Raw genomic sequence first — 25,838 nt, forward strand, 5'->3', positions numbered from 1 at the left:
GAGGGGCAGGTTCTGGAGGTGGAGTGATGGTGGAGACTGAGCATCTGGGGTGAGGGGCAGGTTCAGGAGGTGGAGTGATGGTGGAGACTGAGCGTCACGGATGAGGGGCAGGTTCTGAAGGTGGAGTGATGGTGGAGACTGAGCGTCAGGGATGAGGGGCAGGTTCTGGGGGTGGAGTGATGGTGGAGACTGAGTGTCAGGGATGAGGGGCAGGTTCAGGAGGTGGAGTGATGGTGGAGACTGAGTGTCAGGGGTGAGGGGCAGGTTCTGGGGGTGGAGTGATGGTGGAGACTGAGCATCAGGGATGAGGGGCAGGTTCTGGAGGTGGAGTGATGGTGGAGACTGAGTGTCAGGGGTGAGGGGCAGGTTCTGGGGGTGGAGTGATGGTGGAGACTGAGCATCAGGGATGAGGGGCAGGTTCTGGAGGTGGAGTGATGGTGGAGACTGAGCATCAGGGATGAGGGGCAGGTTCTGGAGGTGGAGTGATGGCGGAGACTGAATGTCAGGGATGAGGGGCACGTTCTGGAGGTGACCAGCGACAGTGACTGTAAAGCACATCTGGTGTGTCTGATGCCCCTGTATTGTACACTTAAACTGGCAGAGATGGTCAGTTTTAAGTATGTGCATTTCACTGTTGTAGGGAGTTGAGGAAACCGTTCATGTGTGAAATCCTGAGTGGATGTATGTTGTTGACATGGGCACAGCCATGTCAAGGACCCCATAGCCTCACACTCATTGGAAAAATGGCAAAATAGCCCCTAGTTCCAGGGAGGCTCAAAGGGCAACAGCAAAGCCTTTTTTGGGTCTAAGCTTGAATACTGTGCCCAGAAAATGTCCACCATCACTTTCTCTCCCTGGATGTTTACAGCCTGAAGACTGCTCCGGTACAGAGACTGTTCCTACTGAGACAAGCTAACCCAGCTCCGCATTTAGCTGTATACCACAAACCCTGCCTCCTTGTTTAGTTGTATGCAATAACCCCATCTCCCTACTCAACACTATATTATAAATGTGCTGCTCTCCTGGGGGGCTACAGTTTCTCCACCAGGTAGCTCAATCTACCTGCTGTCAGCTTTTCCATGTATCTGTCTTTACTGTTTCACCATCCCAGTCAGGTCTGTCCCTGGAGCACATTATAGTTCTTAAAAATTGGAAAAATCATACAGGCCACTTTCACAAACAGTGAGTGAAACACAGCTCACCTTAGTGCTAGCGTGTAACATCCCGGCTGCCGCTGGCTTTCTCGAAGGATGTAGGCGCCCTCCACGCCTCCAAGAAGCTCGTCAGCTTGTTCTCGGGAGATGATCCCATGAAACCTGGAGGGACAAGGCAATCAGTGCTCTGAACAGACCATGTACTATGTCCTATGAGGACCAGGCTAAAAACGATGGTGGCTAGGTCCCTAGGCACCCACTGTCTCCCATGGAATGAATAGGGTGTGCCAATGTCACACTTTGAAGGCCCTCTTGGAACTGCCTCCCACATTTCCCCAAAGAGTCGCAAACACAGGAAAACACATAGTCCACCTGGCTTTGCTCTCGGGCTGAAAATGAAAATCGAAATGGAAGCTAGGTTATAGCTCCTTCCAAACCATGGGGAATAACAAAAGAGCAATTACCAATTTAGCTTTCAGCACAAACACAGAGAACCATGGATTATCCTGATTGCAAATGAACACTTATTGATTAGCAACCTGCTTGCTTCTGGTGCTGGGCGTCGTTCATTTTAAGGGTTCATTCTCTGGAAACAAGGGCTGGCTAGGAGCCATGGTCTCCCAGTCTTTTCCATTTGAGAGTAATTGTTTAGGTGGATGCTTGGAAGAAGAACCTACTTTTCTGTTACAATGATAATGGTGTCTTCTCTGTCTCCATTACAGAATGAACACATGTCCACACACGCGCACACACACACACACAAATACACACAGTGTGGGGGACTTCTGGCTAGACAAAGACTGTACTGGCCTCCTAAAGGCAGTTGTCTGAAGCGTAGAGTTTGGACAGTGACTGGGAAGGTTGAAGGCAGGTAGCTAGGTGGCCCTAATTGTCCTTCTACTTTTAAGTAAAGATGAAGGCTCACAGCCATCACTAGTAATTCTTTGGGTTGGTTTTTTTGTGTTTGTTTGTTTTGAGACCATCTCTCTAGTCTTGGAACTCACTATGTAGAACAGGCTAGCACCAAGCTCACAGAGATCCCCCTGCCTCTGCCTTCTCCTGAGGGCACTCCCACACCCAGTTTTTTCCTTGTTTTTCTGTCATCACTAGCAATTCTAACTTCTGTGTGTCTAAGATGAAGAGACCTTAAGTATGGAAAGAGGCCAGTGCCCAGGGACTCTACACTCTTGGGAGAGGGTTAAACACCTCTTTCTAGAATTACCTAGTGGTAAGGAATTTGGGAAAAAAATCATATAAAGAATTTTATAAAAGAGTAACCTTTGGTGTTTTTATCCCCCACTTCCACTAAGAATACAAAGCTTAGTCTGGAACACAAATGTGATGGAGGTATGTATGCAAATGTGTATATGGAAGTATGTGTGTGTGTCTATGTGTGCATGCATGCGTGTGTGTCAATGGAGTATGTATGTGTGTATGTGTCTCTCTGTTCCTAATTTCCTTTTTCAATACTTCTTTTTTTTTTTTTCAAAACTGGTCTCTTCCAGTTGATGTTCTGGTCTGGGAGGGGGGAGCATAGAGGAAAGATGCAGAAGCATCAATGGTCCTGTACTAAAAGCTCAGCTCTTAGGTGAAGGCAACGATAGCCTGTGGAGAAAGAGGTTTATGCTCTGCCAAGTTTCGGTTTTAAATCTCAGAACTCAGTGCTTAGAGCAGTGCTTTCGGGGAACACTGGGTACGAGTGCTGAGACATAAGAGCAACCTGGCAGGAGGGTTGGCCGTAGCCTTGATGAAGAGCTCCAGAGAAGGCATGAGGACAGAGTGTCTAGGATATGCCAACAGGTGCCGCAGTAGGACAGAAGTGGGGCACTGGGGTAAGGGGCTCACGACAGAGGGCACAGGGACCTGGCACCCTGTCTTGCTACAGGGCAGGGGTGGCCTGGGAGGGCTCCAGTCTGAAAGCAGGAGGGCAGTTAAGAACTAGCCTTCTTGAGCCAGAAACTGAAGAGATGGCCAGAGGTACAGGTGGGTGTCAAGAATCAAGTCCAAGGGTCCAAAAGAAGGAAGTCGCAGTTGTGTTTGGCTGAAAACACTCCGTGACTTATGCACACTTTAACAATTCAGAATATCCGGATAAAGGGGAAAAGGCAACAATGGTTCTCTTTCAATGGGGAGAGCTGGGGGTGCTTCCCACCATCTATTTTTCTGTTTTATTTCCCCAAGGCACAAAGTATTAAAACTGAAAATGGCAGGGGCTGGAGACATGGCTCAGCAGTTAAGAGCACTTGCTGCTCTCTCACAGGACCCAGCACCCACATGGCAGCTCACTCTGCACCTCCAGTGCCAGGGCATCGGATGCCCTCTTCTGGCCTGGGCGGGCACCAAGCACACACTTGATACACGGACATCTATGTGGACAAACCACACACAGTCTTAAAAATTAAAAATAAGAAAGGAAGTAGGAGCTCACAGTGGGAACATTCAGGATTGAAATGTTGACGGTACAGGTACAGAGGATGTGCATGTTTAAACAATGCAGAAACAAGTATTCTGCCTCCCCAGAGACCCCACTGTCACCCACCCTGGGCTTCCTGCCTGAGAAGCGCACACACATGCTTCCTCAGGGGCACCTGCAGTGCTTTCTGAGTAGACAGGAAAGAGAACTTCATTTTTTAAAACAAGAGGAGCTGAACCTTGCAAGGTTTACATCAATCCTCCTCTAATATAAAATATTCTTTTGTGATTAAGAAAATACTTCCTTGCTTTCCTGTCTCCTTTGCTCACAGGATTTGGCGGGTTGGAAGACAAAATAGAAAAGATTATTCAATCAAAACTTTTGTGTAAAAAAAGCATTTAATAAATAATGTACCTGTGAGATTCAGGCACAAAATTGTATGTGGTAGCTTTTCCTGTTTGTTCTCTCTTACAAAAAACAATTGTGCAGTTTGCAAGTCACCCCCCAAGTCAGATCCACGAGACAACACAGGCTAGCTGTCAGAAGCAGAGAGTAGGGGGTAGTGGGGTGGTAGGAGGGTGGGTGAGAGGGGAAGCCTGCATTCCTGCGTGGGTACTTGAGAGGAGCTGGCTGGAGGCTCAGATTCTGATAGGAAAGGGTCTGGGATGCAGCTGTGTCCACTGGGAAGGAGCTCTGGGCTAGGATGACCAAATGGTCCATTAGCCATGAAGCTGAGGCTCTTCTGGATACGAGGATGAGGGGGATGGTCTTGCATGGCTGAGAGAACAAAGGAGGTAGACTTGAAAGAGGTTTGTCTCATCATGCCTCTAGGTTGACCTTAGGAAGAGAGGTGACTTAGGTACCTTTCCCTCCTTGGGCCATTCCACGGCCTTCGCTCTCTAAGGTGTCCTATATCTCACAGCCTCAGACTACAAATGCCTTTCCTAGTCATGGTGTTTGCCTTGTGCTAGTCTCCTAAGGAGGCCAAGCAAAGCTGGAGTTACAGAATGTGGCTGGGTGGAAGGGGAGTTTAGCTGCAGTCTGACTGATGCAATCAAGTCCAGAGATTGACCCTTTTGGTTTTCTAACACTGCAGGGGAAACAAGATGCTTTTCCTGACCACTGTGCTATGACGCTCATGCCAGGAATTCAGCTGTAGTGTATGGGTACGGGCATCCAAGGGTTTGATTGCATCAGGGTAGACAATAAATAAGATGCTGATGGCGAGACTTCCATTTCAACACTGGCCAGGTACCTGGAAGCTGGCTCTCAGGAGAGGACCTGCAACACAGGACTCACCCACTTCACTACCTTAGTGGAAACCAGACACCCAGATGTGGGAAGAAAAATTCAATACAAAGGTGTCTGATTGCATTTATTCTTCTTACTAAACTCTTACACAATGGGCATGTGATGAAGACCACGTTAAGGAATATTTAATAGTTAATATTTGAATGACATGAAACGACTGCTTATTACATTATTAAAACACGAAATAGTATAATACGTACTCTCTTCCATAATATTTTGGTCTGTTTTCCACCTGTATTAAAAAGAAGGAAAATGTTAACAATGCATTTAAATTCAAATCAGCTAGATAAAAATGTGATTCAGATAAACAGCTAGTGTCCTGGTTGTAATTTTATTATAGATTCATTCACCAAACCAGAGATCCATGAAACTTTGGAATTAATCAACACATCCTAATGGATAGGAACAATCCAGAATTATTGCATTTTTATATTCATTAGACTCATTTCCCATCCAAACCAAATGAACCGAATAAAGAATTTTCAGAAAAGATAACAGTTTTTCCCCCCAAAGGAAACAAAGTGTTGCTCATTATAACAGTAAGGGATTTATAAAGATATTTTAACTTCACTCTAAAAGACAAGACAGATACCTCTAGCATGAATAAAACATAAGCATTTATTTCAATCTTCATTTAATTGTTTTGTTTTGTACTTATAAATAAACAAGGGTTTGCACCTGGAAAAAACATAAAGCAAATATCATTTGGTTCCTTCTCAAATAAAATTGGAATTTTCTTTATTATTTTCAACAAATGCCTAGTAAGGGGTCCCAGGTCATCTGATACCAGAGGCACAGCCTGCGAAGGGCAAGACCGAGATGATTGCACCCTCTTTGCTCACACATGTCATCAGCCACATAAGAACTTTTATTGGCTTAGTAAGAAATGAGCACAGATTTTCACATTTGGCTCTTGGTCCTGCTTGGTCCAAATACAGTTGAACCATGTGAAGCTAGAAGTCTTATTGATGACTGAACATTTGGGAGTAAATGCGTGTCTGTTCACTGGTGCTGGAGATGAGCCTGGCAGATTTTTCTGTCTATAGTCAGAACTGTCTACAGCCAAATCGACTGTTCTACCAACAAGGCTCACAGATAGGCACAATGGTTGAAATTCCAGTATCAGGCAGATTCCTGGTACACCTCCATTTCCTTTATATCCAGCAGGGGCCATAGGATGTTAGAGGCCATGAGGAAAGTTTAGAAGAAGGATCCAGAACATCACCTCACAATGTACCTGAGACAAATTCAGCTTGCACACAGCTAATCACCTAGACACTTCTAAACACGCGTTCTCTCTTCCGTGTATCTCACACCTGAAAAGCACTCAGCCAAAAGGCTGCTGTAACTCTTGATCTTCGAGGTGTGATGTCTGCCCCATGTTTCTGTGCAGAAATGTTTAAATGATATAATTAACCAAAGTGCAGAGTGTGTGAAGAGGCCCCGTCTCAGCAGGTGCCTTTTCTAGAAACTCTCTGCTCAGATGTCACACATCAGTAACCTTTAAAGTATGAGCTGAACATTGTCACTGATATCACTCTGTTGGCTTTTGAAGTTCTTATTTATGTCATACTACTGATAGATAATCAATTGCCACATCAGTGTGCCGCAGTGACAATTTAGATCTAGAAAAACTAATGAGTGTAGGCAATGCATGATGGCAAAATCTCTTTCTATTCTTGGAGGTGTAATATCCCCAAATTAGAAGTGGTTCATTCTCGAACAAAAAAAAGTTTTCACTCCTATCTTTGTGGCTAATCTGTGACACAAGACGTAAAATCTGAGAGTAGCTTTGAACCCTGTTCCATTCCTTCCCCTCAGTTCTCCCTCAGGAGATGAATAACTAATCAATCTTCTCATGTGGACAGCACCATAGGTAAAGGTAACTCCAAACTCCTGGAATGTAGGCAAGAGGTCAATAACTGTTAAATTTAATTGATTCTTAATAAGACAACAATCATTTCAGTTCACTCATCACTTAAGAAAACACACAACACATGCATTAGGTTTAGGACTTAGCATTTGATGTGGGATTCCCCTCTGTATGCTGTGAATACCATTGGTTAATAAAGAAACTGGCTTGGCTTGATAGGGTAGAGTAGAACTAGGTGGGGAAAACTAAACTGAATGCTGGGAGAAGGGAGGAGGAGTCAGGAGAGAAGCCATGGAGCCGCCACCAGAGACAGACATTCTGAAACCTTACTGGTAGGCCATGAGCCTCATGGTCAAATATAAAATAATGGAGATGGGTTAAATCTATATGTAAGAGGTAGCTAGCATCCTGAAACTGAGAAGCTTCTGTAAAGCAAAGGACACTGTCATTAAGACAAAAAGACAGCCTACTGACTGGGAGAAGATCTTCACCAACCCCGCAACAGACAAAGGTCTGATCTCCAAAATATATAAAGAACTCAAGAAACTAGACTCTAAAAGGATAATTAACCCAATTAAAAAATGGGGCACTGAACTGAACAGAGAATTCTCAACAGAAGAAGTTAAAATGGCCAAAAGATACTTAAGGTCATGCTCAACCTCCTTAGCGATCAGAGAAATGCAAATCAAAACAACTTTGAGATATCATCTTACACCTGTCAGAATGGCTAAAATCAAAAACACCAAGGATAGCCTTTGCTGGAGAGGTTGTGGAGAAAGGGGTACCCTCATCCATTGCTGGTGGGACTGCAAACTTGTGCAACCACTTTGGAAATCAGTGTGGCGGTTTCTCAGAAAAATTGGGATCAACCTACCCCTGGACCCAGCAATACCACTCTTGGGAATATACCCAAGAGATGCCCTATCATATGACAAAAGCATTTGTCCAACTATGTTCATAGCAGCATTATTTGTAATAGCCAGAACCTGGAAGCAACCTAGATGCCCTTCAATGGAAGAATGGATGAAGAAAGTGTGGAATATATACACATTAGAGTACTACTCTGCGGTAAAAAACAATGACTTCTCGAATTTTGCATGCAAATGGATGGAAATAGAAAATACGATTCTGAGTGAGGTAACCCAGACCCAAAAAGAAGAACATGGGATGTACTCACTCATAATTGGTTTCTAGCCATGGATAGGGGCCACTGAGTCTATAATTTGTGATCCTAAAGAAGCTAAACAAGAGGGTAAACCCAAGGAAAAACATATAGATATCCTCCCAGCTATGGGAAATAGACATGACTGATGGGCAAAAAATTGGAATCTTGGGGGTGGGGTGGGATGGGGATGAGGGGTGATGGGGAGAGAAAAGTGTGAAGGAGAGGATGAGGGGAACTGGGGGAATCGGGGTGATAGGGGATAAAGGAAGGTTGGATAGGGGAGCAGGGAAACTCATACCTTAGGTAAGGGAGCCACCTAAGGGTTGGCAAGAGACTTGAACTTGGAATGGCTACCAGATGCCCAGGGCAATGTCCCCAGTTAGTTCATTGGGGCACCTGAGGATAGGGAACCTGAAATGAACCTATCCTATAATCATACTGATGAATATCTTGCATATCGCCATAGAACCTTCATCTAGCGATGGATGGAGATAGAGCCAGAGACCCACACTGGAGCACCGGACTGAGCTCCCAAGGTTATAATGAGGAGCAGAAGGAGAGAGAACATGAACAAGGAAGTCAGGACCGTGAGGGGTGCACCCAACCACTGAGACAGTGGGGCCGATCTATTGGGAGCTCACCAAGGCCAGCTGGACTGCTACTGAAAAAACATGGGATAAAACCGGACTCTCAGAATGTGGTGGACAATGAGAGCTGACGAGAGGCCAAGGAGAATGGCACAGGAACTTTCATCTGGCGATAGATCGAGAGAGAGACAGAGACCCAAATTGGAGCAACGGTCTGAGCTCTTAAGGTCCAAATGAGGAGCAGAAGGAGGGAGAACATGAGCAAGGAAATCAAGACCACGAGGCGTGCATCCACCCACTGTGACAGTGGAACTGATCTATTGGGAGCTCTCCAAGGCCAGCTGGACTGGGACTGAATAAGCATGGGTTGAAACTGGACTCTCTGAACATGGCGGACAATGAAGGCTGATGGGAGGCCGGGGACAATGGCACTGGGTTTCGATCCTAATACATGAACTGGCTTTGTGGGAGCTTAGCCTGTTTGGATGCTCACCTTCCTGGGCCTGGATGGAAGTGGGAGGACCTTGGTCTTCCTGTAGGGCAGGGAATTTGGACTGCTCTTCAGTATCGAGAGGGAGGGGGAATGGGCTGGGGGGAGGAGAAGAGGAGTGGGGATGGGGGAGGGGAGTGGGGGGAGGGGGCAATGTGTGGGAGGAGGGGGAGGGAAATGGGAAACGGGGAGCAGTTGGAAATTTTAATCAAAAAAGAATAAAAAAAAAAGAGGTAGCTAGCAATATGCTTAAGTAATTGGACAAGCAGTGATTTAATTAGTACAGTTTTTGTGTGGTTATTTTGGGAGTCTGGGATGCCAGGAAATAAACAAGAGGCCTTCATACAACAAGTTAGTGTCCAAACAAGCATAGGGAGGCTGGGAACACACTAGCAGCTTCTCACTACAAACTGGTGCCAAAGAGATCAACTAAAATCCACTTAAAACCTGAGAGAGTTTGGGAAGAAATTCTAGGGAACAAAAAAGAAAAAAAAAAAAAGAACAGAATTAAGCCTGGCTTTAACATCGTGGCTCCTCTAAGAGAGGTTTTCCTGATTCAGCGGTAGCAGAAAAAAAGCCATGTGATTCTGAACCACTTCCTAGGTTCTGCTGCCAGTACAAATTCTGAGGAGGTTTGGTTATGGAGCATTTAAATGGGATTTGTAAGCAGAGTGCTACAACTTGCTTAATGACAACATAGACCCTCTGTGTGCATGAAAATGGGGCAATGCGCATGGCACTCAGAGGCAGTGAACATGTCTCCACCATGCTGAACTGGGTGGAGCAAGCAGGCAGGACTATTGTGCATCTGAGACTCATGCAATCCTACAGAATGAGTTAGGCAGGGAGAGCCTATAAGCTGCTTAAGTGGCAAAAAGTTATCAAATTATTGCTAAAGCATCCTAAAAGATCAAATTTCTAAATGTTACTAAAATTTTAAATAACCATTGAGTGCCGTAATAAGAATTTTTAAGTAATATAAAGCATTGTAGGATTGATTTTCTAATCATTTAATACTCAGTAGAGGAATGCATATGTATGCCTCTGTGAGGTTTAGAGCTAAATAGACTGGAGATATCATTAACCCCCTCTCAAAGAGTAAGGCAGAGAATGAGACCTAGTGTCCTTCTCTGTCCTTCGTGTGTTCCTGTGGGCATATGCAATATACACTATAAACACATACATATATATTATATAGTATGAGCTCATACTATATAATAAAAATAAACAATGAATTCTGTTGTCAAATATCTGAGTGTTAACCCTGCTGCGTACACTGTAAAGATTTGTCTTTCATATTGGTTTACTAGAATACTGACTGGCTAGTAGCCAGGCAGGAAGCATAGGTAGGGTGACCAGACTAGGAGAATTCTGGGAGGAGGAAAGACAGAGATATATCACTATCCAGTCAGACACAGAGGAAGCAAAATGAGAATGCCTCACTGAGAAAGCTTCCAAGCCACATGGCTAAACACAGATAAGAATAATGGGTTAATTTAAGTTGTAAGTGCTAGTTAATAATAAGCCTGAGCTAATAAGCCAAACAGTTTATAATTGATATAAGTCTCTGTGTGTTTATTTGGGATTGAATGGCTATGGGACCAGGTGGGACAGATACTTATGTCTGTATTATTCCCTAACTGCAACAGAGTTGGTGGTGCCCTTGGTGTGCCCAAACTTATTAAACACTAACTACAGTTCCTCAGGAACAAAGGATTGTCCTCTATGTTTAAACTCAAGCCACTAAAGACAATACAGAGCTCGGGAGAAGACACCTTCCACAGGCTGGCATGCTCCTACTCAAAGTATTACAGAAAAGGGTGTTACCAAGTCATCAAAACCAGAGTCTTGCCCTCACCATGGAGCTTGAATCTGCACCTCGAAGAGGAGTCACTAAAGTCTTAGGACCTTAGAAGGTGCCAGGCATCCAAAAACCTCTGCACTGAGGAAGGATGATGGCTAAATGGATAGTAGGACATTGTAGCTGACAGTCAGTGTTCATAGAACAAAGAGCTCAATGCAGGGAAGAAAATGGACGCAGGTCTTTCCTCACTGTGAAGCTACCTGCAGCATGACCCTAGAGAGGTTATTAAATATTTTTCCCTCTCATTTTCTTCAATCTTTAATAATATTGGTACTATCAAGAGATGCTATTTTAATGACAGTTTCAGTGATCAGATTAAGGGATTGCCTATGAAAACTGCAAGACTTAGAACAGTCCGAGCAATGGTCTTACACTGCCGGGTGTTGCTACATACTCTGTGTTTTCTATGCATTATCTCCTTAAGTTCTCTATTGAACAAGGAGGTGAGGACTCAGAGCTAGCACCAGCCTCTGCATGACACCCCTGGCCCCACGGCTTCTCTGCTGTTCCGGAAAAGACAAAGTATGTCAAGGCCTTGGTTGGCTCCTCAAACCCCTCATTTTAACTAATTTGCTCATCTGGGGGACCCTGAGTTTCTCTTTGCTGGGGCTGAACACCTTAAAACCTTCCTCAGTGATCTGATTTCTATCAGCCAGTTAGTCAACAAGAACTCTGATAAAATTGTCTGATATTTTGAGTCTTGCATTCTTTTCCTGTGAATTAGAATTATATTTCTTCCCAAACTAGCAGGTTTGTCCCCCAATTTATTTCGCTAATTTTAAGGAAGACTTTTCAGCAATTTGCAAAGCCCGGGAGAACATTCTGGTGACAGATGTACTGGGAGAGACAGGAGGTATAATCCTTAAATGAGTTTCTTTATAGACAGATTATTGTTGCTTAGATAAGCACATAGTCTTTTACATTCAACACAAAGACATTTAAAGAATATCGTTGAGCCTTCTGTAAACAAGGTTTCCAATTATTGGGGAAAAAAAACAAAGTTCTATAATCCCTCAGCAGCTGGTATATGTTAAGTTTATACTTAACAGAAATAATTTTAAGAACCTAATTTAGGAACCTCTTGCATGAAGCAGCCAGACTGCTGGGTTCTTTGAAATACACATCAAATGTGGGAGTAAAGGCCTTTGATGGGAGATTAGAACTGGTCTTACTGGGGCGATTCTATCCACAAAAGCTAAAGATGGTTAATTCCTTTCTAATTAGAAACCAAAGATCTCTGCTGAAAAGGAAATAAAAGCCCAGGAATTTTCATTCTTCTAATTTAAGGTGCATGGTATGAAGTAAAAACTGAGCACACCCAAATTCCCACTGCTTTCTAGAACCCAGAGCCATATATATATATATATATATATATATATATATATAGAGAGAGAGAGAGAGAGAGAGAGAGAGAGAGTTGAGACAGCACTTCTCTGTGGTTTTGGAGCCTGTCCTGGAACTAGCTCTAGTAGACCAGGCTGGCCTCAAATTCACAGAGATCCGCCTGCCTCTGCCGCCCTAGTGCTGGGATTAAAGGCGTGCGCCACCACCACCTAGTCCCAGAGTCATATTTTGCCCGGGGCATCACTTTAAGTCTTCTGAACCTGTAACTGAGCCCTGAGAGATGACTCCCTCCTTTCTTTAACAGAGTGTGTTACAGTCATCTGCTGTCTGGGGCTGAGGAAATGGTCCCACAGTTAAAAGCTTTAGTTGTTCTTGCAGGGGACCTGTGGGTACTCCCACCTACAGGATGGTTTTACGGCACTCGTTCTAGGGGATCTAATGCCCTCTTCTGGCCTCCATGGGCGCTACACATATGTGGTGCACACACATTCATACAAATCACTTGAACACGTGAAATAAAAATAAATCTTGAAAAATAGGAAAAACAGAACAACTGTCCAGACTTTCTTCACCGACTTTAGCAGTCACTGTGGCTCTGCTTGTTTTGGGAGTTCAAGGCTAGGCAGTGCTAGGACTGCGTGAAAACAGTTAATGCACAGAACACATACAGATGGACCAGGACAGTTCCATCCATTTGCACTGCTTTCTGTTTTTAACTCTTCTTTTGATTTTATAAAAAATGTTTTCCTAGAACAGCAGTTCCCGACTGTGAAACGCATGACCCTGTCCACCCCACATACTCCGGGAACACTCAACAAAGGCTACAGACAGTGTTGTCTTGACTCCTAGGTCTGTAGCCTGGAATATTGCTGAACATGCGACAGAATGTCCTATCTAAGACGGCAGTAGTGGAAAATCCTGTTTGAGAATAAAAGAACTTCATGCTTTTGACTGTTCTCAACCAAGCCATTACCAAACCAAAATTCAACTGAGCAACTACTTTGAACGGATCACATAGAATGGAGTTAAAGGAAGGTTACAGAAAAATATTTATTTTTTTTATAAGACTGGTCATTTATAAAAGTATGATTAAGGATAAGACAATACTTATGAAATGCCACCAACAAATCAAAGCAGCACAGATGAACAAGAAATAGATCAGTTTCTTTCTTCAAAGACTTAAAGTTCTTGCCAAATAGATCTTTCACTTCCTTGGTCAGAGTTACCCCAAGGTATTTTATGCTATTTGTGGCTATCGTGAAAGGTGATGCTTCTCTGATTTCCCTCTCTGCTTCCTTATCCTTAGTGTATAGGAAGGCAACTGATTTTTTGGAGTTGATTTTGTATCCTGCCACATTACCAAAGGTGTTTATCAGCTGTAGGAGTTCTTTGGTAGAGTTTTTGGGGTCGGTTATGTATACTATCATATCATCTGCAAATAATGAAAGCTTAACTTCTTCCTTTCCAATATGGATCCCCTTGATCCCCTTATGTTGTCTTATTGCTATTGCTAGAACTTCAAGCACTATATTGAAGAGGTATGGAGAGAGTGGACATCCACACTGAGGCAATGGGGATGATCTATCGGGAACTCACCAAGGCCAGCTGGCCGGGGACTGAAAAAGCATGAGACAAAACCGGTCTCGCTGAACATAATGGACAATGAGGACTACTGAGAACTGAAGAACAATGGCAATGGGTTCTTGATCCTATTGCATGTAATGGCTTTGTGGGAGCCCAGGTAGTTTGGATGCTCACCTTAATAGACCTGGATGGAGGTGGGTGGTCCTTGGACCTCCCACAGGGCAGAGAAACCTGCTTACTCTTTGGGCTGAGGAGGAAGGAAGACTTGATTGGGGGAGGGGGAGGGAATGGGAGGTGGTGGCGGGGAAGAGGCAGAAATCTTTAATAATTAAATTAATTAATTAATAAAAATCAGAAAGAAAAAAAAAATAGATCAGACTAAAATGCTAATAAGATTAGTAAGGGGACCTACTCCCTGACGGGAAGGAATATAAATGATGCAAAGCATAAGCCACAAATGAACAAAAACTAGAGGAAAAATCTGAGTAACTAAGGGTGGGGCGGATAACCAGTTACATGACGCACATATGTGACCTGTGGCCGCAGAAGCTCCCTGTTGCTGTGGGACTCCGCTGCAATTCTGCCCTGGATGGTGGGCTGGAACAGCCTCCACCAGGCAGCACCCAAGCCTAAAAGACACCCTGAGACAAAAGGCTGAAGCATTGTCAAATTATTTCTCTAGGATGGACTTCAGTGAAGTGATGATTTCCTAGAACTCATTAGATAAACAGCCATAGAACACGAATCATAATGGGGGGAGACACAATGCCCAGATTTCTCCTGTATACCTTTGAACTGCAATCACACGCAGGCACACCCGTAAACTGTATTCTCCCTTGCACTTTGGGCCTGGGCTTCTGCATCCCTAAAGGCAGGGCTAGAATAGGTAGAGGAGGAGACATACTGTCCAGGTTCCTTTAGTATAGATGCCCAACAAACAGGCCAGGTGGGGGCCAACATTCCCATTTTCCACATGTGCACAGGAAGGCTTGCAAGGCTATGTGACTTGAAGTTTATGAAAAGGAATGAGGATGACATACAGACCAGGATCCAGTAGATGCTGATAATCTACATGGAGAGGAAGGGCAATTTTCAACGCACAAAAAAAAAAAAAATGGAACAACAGAAAACACTGATTCTGCTGGTATCATTGGACTGACCCTCGTAGTGTTAAAATCTCCAGTACTGTCCATTCTAGCCCATTAAAAGGGATGGGATAGAGAGTCTGTTGGCTACGCCTGGTGTTTCAGCATCTCTGAATGACCTTACTCAAGGCTCCTGGGCACTGTCATACAGAGTGCACCCTCTCCCATCCTGTGTTGCATTTCTCTTAGTTGCTGTTACAATTGTCTCTTTCTCTCTTTGTCTGCCATCATGAATCTGTTCTCCTGGTTCATCAAAATAGTATTTTCACTGATCCTGCCTGAACTTCCCTTGTCCCCAGATCTATGTTTTATAGTGAGTCAGAAAGGACAAGCCTCATCCTGTTGCTGAATGTTGCTACAAACCCTTCACAGGTCCCTCATTGCTGGAGGGAAACCAACATGACTTAGTTGGTTCTTCTTGGACCTCTCAATTGAAAAGTAGCAGCTCCTCTACTCCCTTGCAAACACTGTACTTGATGCCCAAAGACAAAAGTCTTGTTCTTTTCTAACTGTGGCTCCTAGCTCTGAATGTTCAGACTTGAACATCTAACCTGAAATGACTGCAGAAGCCAAGAAAGTAGAAAAGGAGCATGGTGTGTGGTGGCGGGGTGGGGTTGGGGGACTCTAGGGAAGGGGATCGTAGGGCACAGGAGCTATGAAAGGGAGAAAATAGACGGGCTAACAGGGGAGGGGTTTAACACAGGGTGAGAGCTAAGGAAAGATAAATAACACTCAGACATTTGAAAAAGTCATAGGGAAATATAATTTTATAAGCTTACTTAAAAATAGACTGTGTGTGTGTGTGTGTGTGTATGCACTTTAAATGGAGTTACCCTGACAGCATTTCCATCCTCCTGATATTTCCTACAAGCAATGTCATGTTTTAAGATAAACTTTGTAAAGAGTAAAATAAAATAAAAATCCAGATTTATTCATGGATAGAAAGTCCATCTTAATACATCTGATCCTGCATCTTTTTGCTTCTGATTATGCTTCTTGCTTGCTGAGTCTCCAGTGAAGACGAAAACTCAGACTCCTTTCCAGAGAAGAAGGATTGGTCATTAAAAGTGATCTTGGCCCCTTGGTTGCATGTCCTTCCTCAAACTAAATAATCCTTGTTCTCTTAACCCTTCTAAAAAAGCTCCACTCCAGTCCTTAGTTCATCTCCCTCATTCCTCTTCACTACTTTAAATTCTCCACATTCCTCCTAAACCCAAGGAACTTGAACCATGGAATAGATGCTGCAGCTGACTTTAGAGAAGCTAGGGGGCAGGTTGGTGAACACACTTGCTTAAGCCCTCTCTCTTAGAGAATTCTTTCCTTCAAAGCTTAATGCATGTGCAAAGAGAGAGAAAGGAGGACACATGGAGCTTAGGATGCAGAAGAAAGGAAAGATTTATTCAGTAAGTGTCAATCTCTTTTGCATATATAGTCTATTCTGAAGGGTTGTTAGACAAGTCCCTGCAACCCCTGCCCGATGAAAACGTTAATTCTGAAGATAAACTCACCGTGTATCTGTTATGTTCTGTATGCGCATTTGTGATTTATATATTAAGACAGCTCTGTCTCTTTATCTGTCTGTTTCTCTCGGTGTGTCTACTTCTGTTTCTGGCTGTCTCTGTCTCTCCCCCCTCTGTATACCCTGCCAAGATCATTTCATGCCATTGGGGATAATACGCTCTCCAAGAATTCATGTTCCTGTGAGGGTTCATCCTGCCTCCGGTGTGCCTTTACAGATGTTCTTCCACCAGGCTGTGGGTGGTGTGCCTTTGCATCTTTTTCAGAGGGCCAGAAGCTGCAGCTCAGGATGGGTACCAGTTTGCTCTAAGAGCTCAATAGAGCCAAGATTGAAGCCCAGCTCCGATTTCAGGCTCTGGCACTCATTTCTCTACATCACAGTGATTCTCTAAAATTCAGAAGCTTATTCTGTTATTTCAAGAAAAAAATGTTCAATACACTGCTTCTAGAGTAGGCATCCTCTCAAAACTCCCCAGCACAGTTACAAATAAAACAGTGAGAGCTCTTTATTCATGCTTGTCCTTCCTTCCGATTATTCTGAATTTCACATGGCCTGGGTACTGTCAGTACCTCTGACACTGAGCCTGTCTCCCGTCCATCAGGGTTCAGCGCCCCAGAGAAGCTTTGCTTGTCGGCCTTCTCTGCTTGCAAAAAATAGTCTTGGCTTTCTTGATGCTTTTGTGTGAGAATCTTCATAGAGTTGGTTGGATACATATAAGGTTCAAAGGTATTCATGGCAGACACATGCATACTTCACCGGCACTCCATAGCATTTTGAAGTATAGCTATTTGTACATCCTTGATTGCCCATTGGTCTGACATTTAAAGTCATGGGTTTCAGAGTGGAGAACTTCACACTCTTCTCTCCATCATTAAAACACAAATCAAAACTCAGCTTCAATGGCTACTGGACTTCTGATAGGAGGTAACACCAGCTTTCTTCCTGAAATTAAAGCCAGTACAGTCTGCATGTCCAGGAAGTGTTACAAACGCCAACTCCACCTAGCCTTGCAGACCCTACTAAACAGCACTGGTCACTTTTGCAAGCACACTGCCATTGGCAGGCGATGGAGAAGGGGACCAAATGCCTGCTTTTTGCTGCTGTCTTGGCCTTTCGGCCAACGTGCATCCATTAAGCATGAAGGGCAGGCTGGGGGCAAAGTCCTTCCTTAGCTACAGGCTGAAGTTTCCTCCTATCTTAGTGTTTGGGAATGGGCAAGGATGAATGCCGGGACGTTCTGGGCACAGCTGCCAGGCCTGCCTCTAATCTAACTGCTTTGTATATATCAACTCACTCTTCAAAGTTAATGTTGCTGTACCATTAGTGGTCAGCAAAGTTCTCTTGGAAAGGGTAGGACTGGAAATAGTTTAGGTTCTCAGAACTGGATAGTCTCTGTCTCAAGGACTCGGTTCATTCAGAAGTGACCGGACATTGCTATATTCTGATGAAACTTATTCCAGTGGGGTTTTGTGTGCCAATCCCTCTGTTAGGCTAGCAAAGGTGGGTGCCCCATTATCTAAAACCTTACACTTAGCACAAAACACAAAATTGTCCATCTTTCTTTGTTGCATTGAGTGGAAGACATTTGTAATTTTTAAACAAGATATCCTGCATCAACTTAAATCACTATGTACTAAGGCAGAAAGGGTCTGGTTTACATATGTGAGCAACAGAGACGACAGAAACACACATGAGCCTTTTACATATCCTTAGATGGAGGAGTACTGAAGACAGTGTTTAGCCTGTTCTTGAGAACCCATGCAACCTCGAGGACCACAACTGAGCCAAAGGATGCCCAGGGAGTATAAATGCATGGTAGAAATAGCCAGGGAGACCCTGGAACAATTCATCACACAATCGATGTGCACAAGGTGCTGGATGCCAACCAATATGACTCTGTGAGGTTTTTCCTGGGCTATTTAATTTCCTTCCACAGGAGATAGGAAGATGGCAGTTGCCAGGTAAATAAGACAGAAGGAAGAGACACCATCTATAAAGTGAAATTTGCTGTTTTCTCCAACAAGACCTGGAGATAGGGTCCATTTAGATCTGATGTCCAGCGAGACTGAGATTGTGAAAGGGCACAGGCAGAGGTAAGGGCTTACCTACGGCTCAGGAGACATTATGCTGGAGACAACAGAGAAGCGGGAGCTAAGGCAAGGATGCGAGAGTGAGAGCATCATTTATGGACTGGCTTTTATTAGCAAAAGAGCCATGCAAACTCCAGGTGAGGAGCTGCTCATGAAGTACTAAGCGAAGGAGTTAGGCTCTTGGGGAGTGGAAACGCTTGTCACGGTATTCCTGGCACCGTCATAAGGAATTTATTATTTTTATTAAAGCAAAGATTTTCTCAAAGCAAAAAGAAATCGAGCAGAGATATTTTATGCACAGTCACTGATAAAGAAAATATGTGAACTATCCCAAAAGAGGTGGGGTTCATAACAGAATACTTAAAATATGAATAAATAAGAGTATGAAGCATTAGACGTGAACTTGACTAATTCTGTTAACTTTAATACAAACGATTATCTGTGGAATAATGCCAGAACAGGTGGAGGGCTGAGTCAGACAGCAGCCACAGACCATATCCATACAAGGATTTTCAGTTGGTCCCATAAACATGAGACAGTTTGGGAAAGCTAGACCTAGCAAATAAGAAAGGCAAGACACTTGCAAAGGGCAGAAACAACAGGAAGGAGGAAGAACACGGGGAAGAAACAAAGAGGGTCATGGGATGTCTGGATGTCTACTTTGAGATCCATGCGAAATCTAGTATAGAGATGGTCCACCAGTATCAGGAGGTCAAATAGTCTTGATTCCTGGGTCCTTAGGACACAGGGAAGATGTGCCATAGATGGGATGGGTGGCTGGCCTCCATCCCCTGCTTCCGATTCAGCGGGTTCAGGCTGGACCAGGCAATATGCATTTCCAGTAGGTTCTCAGGTGACACCCTCACCTGGCTCAGAAGCACACTTTGAGAGGCACTGTCCTGGATTCAGACTGTCCGGTAGGAATGTGGTCTCACCTCTCCTGTGCTGTCTGTCCCCATGGGAGTGTCACAGGGGACTGGGCAGAAGAAGCTATTGGGTTAGGACTCAGGGCACAGGAAGTACCTTCCGCAGCAGCAGAAGACTGACTATAACCCAACAGCCAGGTGATATTTAGGGTCATCACATTAAAGTTGGGACTGATTAAAATTTCACTATCCATATTTTTCTGGTGGAAAATAGAGTCAAGATTTGAAATTTGTTTTCAAGCATGAAGATGCTTGGTTAGCTAGACCACATTCCCCTAGGAGACAAGGCCTATAAGGGGTAAAGTGCAATCTGCCTTAGTCAGCACGATTTCTGTTAGTTTAACTAAGGGAGCAAAAGTCTGGAACCATGTATTCGAAACCCCAGAGGTTATGCGTTCTTACTACTCTTGCCTCTTCCCACAGGCCCCTCCCATCTCCAAGCTACATCACAGGCTAAAGTAAGAGCCGCTCTGTGCGTGCGTGCGTACGTGAGTGCGTGCGTGCATGTGTGTGTGTGTGTTGGGGGTAAGGCACATTGGATTTCCGTTTACATAATTTATCCATATATGTGGTTAGCTAACTACTTTCATAAAGGCATTAATCCATTCACCAGGGCAGTGCCCTATGACCGAGTTTCTGCTCAAGAGCCCCAGTTATCAGCACTCCAGGAGAGGACTTTCAAACCATAGCTGCAGTCTGAAGTTGGCTTTCCAAAGAGCAGAGATTCTGTGCTGTGTCTCAGTGCATCATCCCTGCCTTGCCTCACTGAGAAGGTGACAGGAATGGGTCCTGCTGCCCCAGGCTAGGGGAGGACGGCAGACACATGCCATGGTCTATGGTAGCTCAGTTGTTCTTTCATTGTCTGGGACAGTGAGCTGCACCACGCTAGTGTGATTGTGTAAGAGCATTTACACATATCCCAGTTAGATTGTAAGAAACAGAAACCGCACGTGAGGTTAAAGAATCTTCAAGAAACTTAGCCTACTAGCAGGTTCTGCGTGGCTGTCCCTTCATTTTTCCGCGGCCCACGTTCCACTTCAGTGTGGGTGCATTGCTGCTCCCTCCTCCCGCCTCTGTGTCCCCTGAGTTTCAGAACTGTACAGCAGGCCTCTAGAACTGAGGCCTCTTTCCCCTTGTGAGTTCACCTCAGAATGGCTGTGCCCCTCCTAGAGGCACCCGGGGGTCTGTACTAACAGAAGACGTTCAAAGTATTCTGAAGAGAGTGAATTCCTCTTGTTTGGAGGGGAGGGATATGCATTAGCAGAGATCAAGTTATTTTTTATTAAGAAATTTTTGTTTAAAAATAAGCACAAAGGTCTATGAACATAGCTTAGTAGATACTGTTCTTGCTTGTGGCAGGGTCTTGCTATGTAGTTCCCTGTCTTGGAACTATGGAAATCTGCCTGCCTCTGCCTCTCAAGTGCTGGGATTTAAAGGCTTGTACAGCCATGTCTGGTCAAAGGCTTGACTTCTTTTTTAGCATGCATGGATTTGATACCCAACAAGGCACAAATGGAGCATGGTGGCACATGCCTGTAATTTCATGACTCAGGAGGAGGTGGCCTGAGAATGAAGAACAGAAATTGGCTGCTCAAGTCATTCTCAGCTAATCTAATGAAAGCAAAAAAAAATAAAAAGAAAGGGGAACACATGTTAAAATCTTTATCCTTAAGAAAAAGGGAGTTTACATGTCAATTCTTCTGCAGGATTATAGTCAGTCTAAGACCAAAGCAAGTCTGACTAAGGACAAAATAGTGTGAAGAGAGAAGGCTGACTGTGGTAGCGAGCAAGATGAAAGATGAGGAGGAAAACGGATGGGAAAAACCCTTTATTGTTGGTTGTGTCGATAGTAAGAGGGAAGAAAGAGATCAGCACAGAGAGCCCGGATGAAAGGAATGGAAATGCTTCTTCTACCAGGGAAGCAATTGCCTTCTGATCACTGCACATAAAGCCAATTAAAGAGAAACAGGATTGATTTTGTTCCTGGCTTGTCGAATCAATCACAGGATTTAGGAGCTGCCCCAGCTCAGGGTATCTTGCATCTATAGAATGTTGCAGCCTCCCAGAATGCACTTCGTTTTAAAACATTTATTTTCAATGATAAACATGGAAAGCAGGAGAATGATGGGATAATGGAAAACCACTTGGAGTTGCTGAAATCTGTGCGAGCAAATGGACTGAGTTCATTGGGAAACATTTGGCCAATCAGTACCACTTGCTCACAGGCACTTGCTTGTCCCGAGACCAAGCCCTATAGCCGAAGACTGAGAAGCTGAGGGGTAACTACTAAATCCTTAAAATGCAGAATGAAGAAGAATATTTCGGTGGGCCTCAAGGGACAGTTTTACAAATAAATGTGAAAGGAAGAAACAGGCTATTCAGAAACTCCAGAGGGCAGAGGTAATGCACCCGAAGAGGGGAGGGACACTTAAGTGATCCCCGGCAGGTGAAACGGGGCAGTGAGGGGTGACTGCCAAGCAAGAAGGGCCGACAATCAGAAGAAAGGCTGGTCCTGGTCACGAGCGCAGCAAGCCTCAGCGCCATAACTGACATTGCACTGAAAGAAAAGTTCCCAAGTAGATTCTTGTCGGGCGAGGGAGAGCTGAAATGACAGGCCATCACTTTGTTTCCGTTTTGGGATTGCCTTTTGTAATCCTCTATTCTCTAGGCAACGTCAAAGTCGACAGAGGAGACCGAGTCATTTATGTCACAAAAGCATATCTGCTTCTGTGGTGTGTCCTTACGCAATGCCACTGGAATCTGACTTTAAATTAGTCATGCAGAAAGTCTTGACATTTTGGCCTTTTGGATAAGGCCAGAAAGAAACCTGGGCCATTCCAGGAAACGTTATCAGACTGGGTTTAAGTAAGCACCTTAATTGCCAAAAGTCTAACTCAACGCCCTGGTAACAGCACTGGGTAAACCTGATACGCGCTTAGCAATCCTCTGAGAATTCGGAATTCCTTACGTTACCCATACCTGCCCCCTTTGCATGACTTTGCTCTGTGTTACTGACTACCCACTGCTGCGTGGCTGCACTCCATGCCAGGGATGGGCAGAAATGCTGGGAGTCTCTGGAGTATCCCTCCATTCTTCTAGAGAGAGACCCACAAGTGATAATTATGTATGTTAAGAAAGCATTTTAGAAGGCATATTAAACACGTTATTCCCCTCTTATCTGTCTTTTTTTTCTTTTTTTTTTTTGTGGGCTTCAGTCAACCATGGTCTGAAAATGTTAAGTGAAGAACTTCAGAAACAAACAATTCAGAAGTTTAAAGTAGCTTGTATTACAATATATTGCTAAAATTGCTCTATTTTATTACAAGTTGTTAATCGTTTACTATGTCTAACTTATAAGTTAAACTTTATTGTAGGTAAGTAGATTATACGTCAAGATCAGCACTCATCACTCTTTTGGGCATCTACCAGGTGTCTCAAAATGTATCCTTTGTAGAAGGAGAAGGGCTCACTGGACTAGAGATAGAACAAATAGGGTCATCGAACAGAGACTATCTGACAGCTGGCAGGTGCTTATTCTCACGGGGATCATGGGTGCCCTGGTACTAGGAGACACTGAATCTGAGACCCAGACAGGCAGAGATCCTGGAATCCATTGGAGAGTTATCTGGAAGCAAAGCTGACACCTGCTAAGAAAGAAGGAGAAAGCGGTGGGGAGGGGGAAGCCAGGATTTCTGGAGCTCTGTTACTGAGGGAAGATGGCCTAGTCTCTTCTGAAAGTGAGACTTTTAATGACCTGGGCACAATGCACCCTCAGAGGCCAAGCAGACAGATGGGTAGAGGTCTCGGAAGTCCCGGGGAGAGGTCTCAGTCAAAGAAACAAATTTTGGAGAAATTTTTCTGCACAGTTGCTGCCAGACTACTCAAGCATATACTTGGCCATTAATAAATACTTATGAAGTGAAGGATTGATAATTCAGAGAAAGGGCAAGCGCGACTTTTGTTTCCTAGACAATGTTTGAGTCTCTTGGCAAGGAGTATTCTGGAAAATTCCTATAGAATGCCAGGTGCTGTGGTGGCTGGGTAAGTATTAATTTACAATGATGAATCTTGAGAAAGCAATGGACCATTATTTCCATGGCTGACTCTGACTGGAATAATTGGCACCGTTGTTCAGCTGCTGGCACCTTCTGTCTCTTCATCCTGGGCATCTTGCTCTGTTCCTTACCAGTGCCACTTTGCTCTCACATTCGGTGACTATTGTCATCATCCTGGCTGTCCCCAGCGACAGTCTCAAAGCCTTTTCTCCATGGTGAATCTGCTTTGGCTCTTGCACATTACCCAAGTACCTGTTATGTGTCAGACTCCACACTAGATGCTTATCACATTTGAAGTCACTCTGCAAAGCAGATCTCTAACCTTGGGTTTAGCTTCTATCACTCCAGAAGAGTAAGACAGATGGCAAGTGATTGGCAGAGCAAGAAGTCAGGAGAAGTCCACACTGCCTCTCCAGCTGAGCTTCCCCATTCCTGGCTTGGCTAGCTCTTCAGATCTTGTCTACGGAGTCAGCCTGCTCTCCTCACACCTAGCAGCTCAGAAAAACCCATCAGGAAATAGTACTGTGGCTTGCAATTGATTCACAAGTCAGGCTGGCCTGAAATTTATCCTGGAGTCACAGTGTCTCCTATCTCTGTCACTCTGGACTTCATTTTGCATTCACGCATGTGTGTATTGATCCAGGGAAGCCGAGGCTCCTAGCCTGAAAGATGCAGAGCCTGGGATGATGTAATAAATGAGACAGAGAACAAGGATATAAGGATGTGGATCCAACCAGTGAGGGACCAGGCAGAGGAGTGGGAGGAGATGGGCTGAAGATGAAGAAGGAGGGAGCAGAGCTGTGTGGAGAGTTGAACCAGAAAAACATGTACATCAGAAGCCAGTACTCCTTGTTCAAACAAAAACCTTACGAGTTAGTGCACACGCTACAAGAGCTTCACTCTCTGACCATACAGTCCTTTGAGAAAACATTCTGTCTTCTGTAGGCAGGTTCCCCCAAGAAGGCAGGAGCATCACAAGGCAAAGTGATGTTTAACTAAACAGTGTCTTTAGTAGGAGCGTTGGAAAGGAAGTTTGGCTTCCAATCCCAAGAGCTCAGGTCCTGGGAGGCCCAGGATTTGAACAGAAAACACTCACAGTTAACATAACGCTGGAGGACAACCAATGTTGGGCCTACTGTTAACATTAAGAACTGTACCTGTTCCCCCAGAAAAGTCCACCCTTTACACCTGATACCTGCCTTACTGGCTGGACACAGGCAGCCTGCTGGGGAAATAGACCTGCTGGATACTCACTCCACACTAGGTTTCATGCGCCAAGGGATACGGAACTTCTAGAGGTCAGCTACATGTAGATCAAACACCAACCAGCAATCAATCTACTTGAGACACATTAGTCAAGGTGGAGAGAGGAAAAGCATGGTTTAAAATGCAGGGAAGGGCTGGGCGGTGGTGGTGCACGCCTTTAATCCCAGCACTTGGGAGGCAGAGGTAGGCAGATCTCTGTGAGTTCGAGACCAGCCTGGTCTACAAGAGCTAGTTCCAGGACAGGCTCCAAAACCACAAAGAAACCCTGTCTCGAAAAACCAAAAAAAAAAAAAAAAAAAAAAAAAAAAAAAAAACCTCAGGGAAGGCTTAAAACCACACTGTATTGTATCCTTGGATGCAGCTGGTGGTGAGGACTGCATGGCAGATCCTCAATATCCTGGATATCTGAAGAGCATCGGCTGAAACCCGGAAAGAGTTTCTGTGACATGAGAATGAAAAGCTGTCATGGTTGCCAGGATTTTGAGATACAAGGTTCTCTCTCTCTCTTTCTGAGTTAAAGCCTTAAACACACACACTCACACACTTACGTCATCATTTTGCTCTCATTTATTAAGATACTCAAACTCACAGAAGGCATGTTCTGTGCCCTAGTTCACACACCTGGACTAACAGTGCTCCATACACATCTTCTGACACTGAACAATGATCCTTCACTGCCTTTTTTGGGGAGGGGTTTTGAGGTAGGGTTTCTCTATGTGACTTTGGAGCCTGTCCTGAAACTCGCTCTGTAGACCAGGCTGGCCTCAAACTCACAGAGATTTGTCTGCCTCTGTTTCCCGAGTGCTGGGATTAAAGGCATGAGCCACCACCATCTGGCTAAATATTCACTATTAGAAGCACTGGTGTTGGTGGTGCTCAACTTTGCTAGTGAGCCTCTGCCACTTCCTCCAGTGTAGTTCTTACATTTAAATTCTTAGTTGCATTCTAAATTTTATTTTGATTTCATTTGATTGTATGCATTCATATGTTCCTGTATATTGGTACATACATGTATGCACATATGTAGACATGTATTTGTGGTCCAGAGGGCA

At 44.4% G+C, this 25,838-nt stretch overlaps 1 protein-coding gene across 1 annotated transcript in view; it reads right to left on the bottom strand.

The window, feature by feature from the left end:
• The window catches only part of Chn2 (chimerin 2), a 290,537-nt gene that overhangs the window by 90,264 nt on the left and 174,435 nt on the right, over window positions 1–25,838 (bottom strand). Inside the window, exons 4-5 of the mRNA XM_057770551.1 lie at window positions 5,079–5,110; window positions 1,203–1,316 (exon numbers count right to left, since the gene is read on the bottom strand). Of these exons, the coding sequence (XP_057626534.1) occupies window positions 1,203–1,316; window positions 5,079–5,110 (146 nt within the window). The remainder of the gene's footprint in view (window positions 1–1,202; window positions 1,317–5,078; window positions 5,111–25,838) is intronic.

The sequence above is a fragment of the Chionomys nivalis genome, chromosome 1 (assembly GCF_950005125.1).
Source record: "Chionomys nivalis chromosome 1, mChiNiv1.1, whole genome shotgun sequence".
Taxonomy (NCBI): domain Eukaryota; kingdom Metazoa; phylum Chordata; class Mammalia; order Rodentia; family Cricetidae; genus Chionomys; species Chionomys nivalis.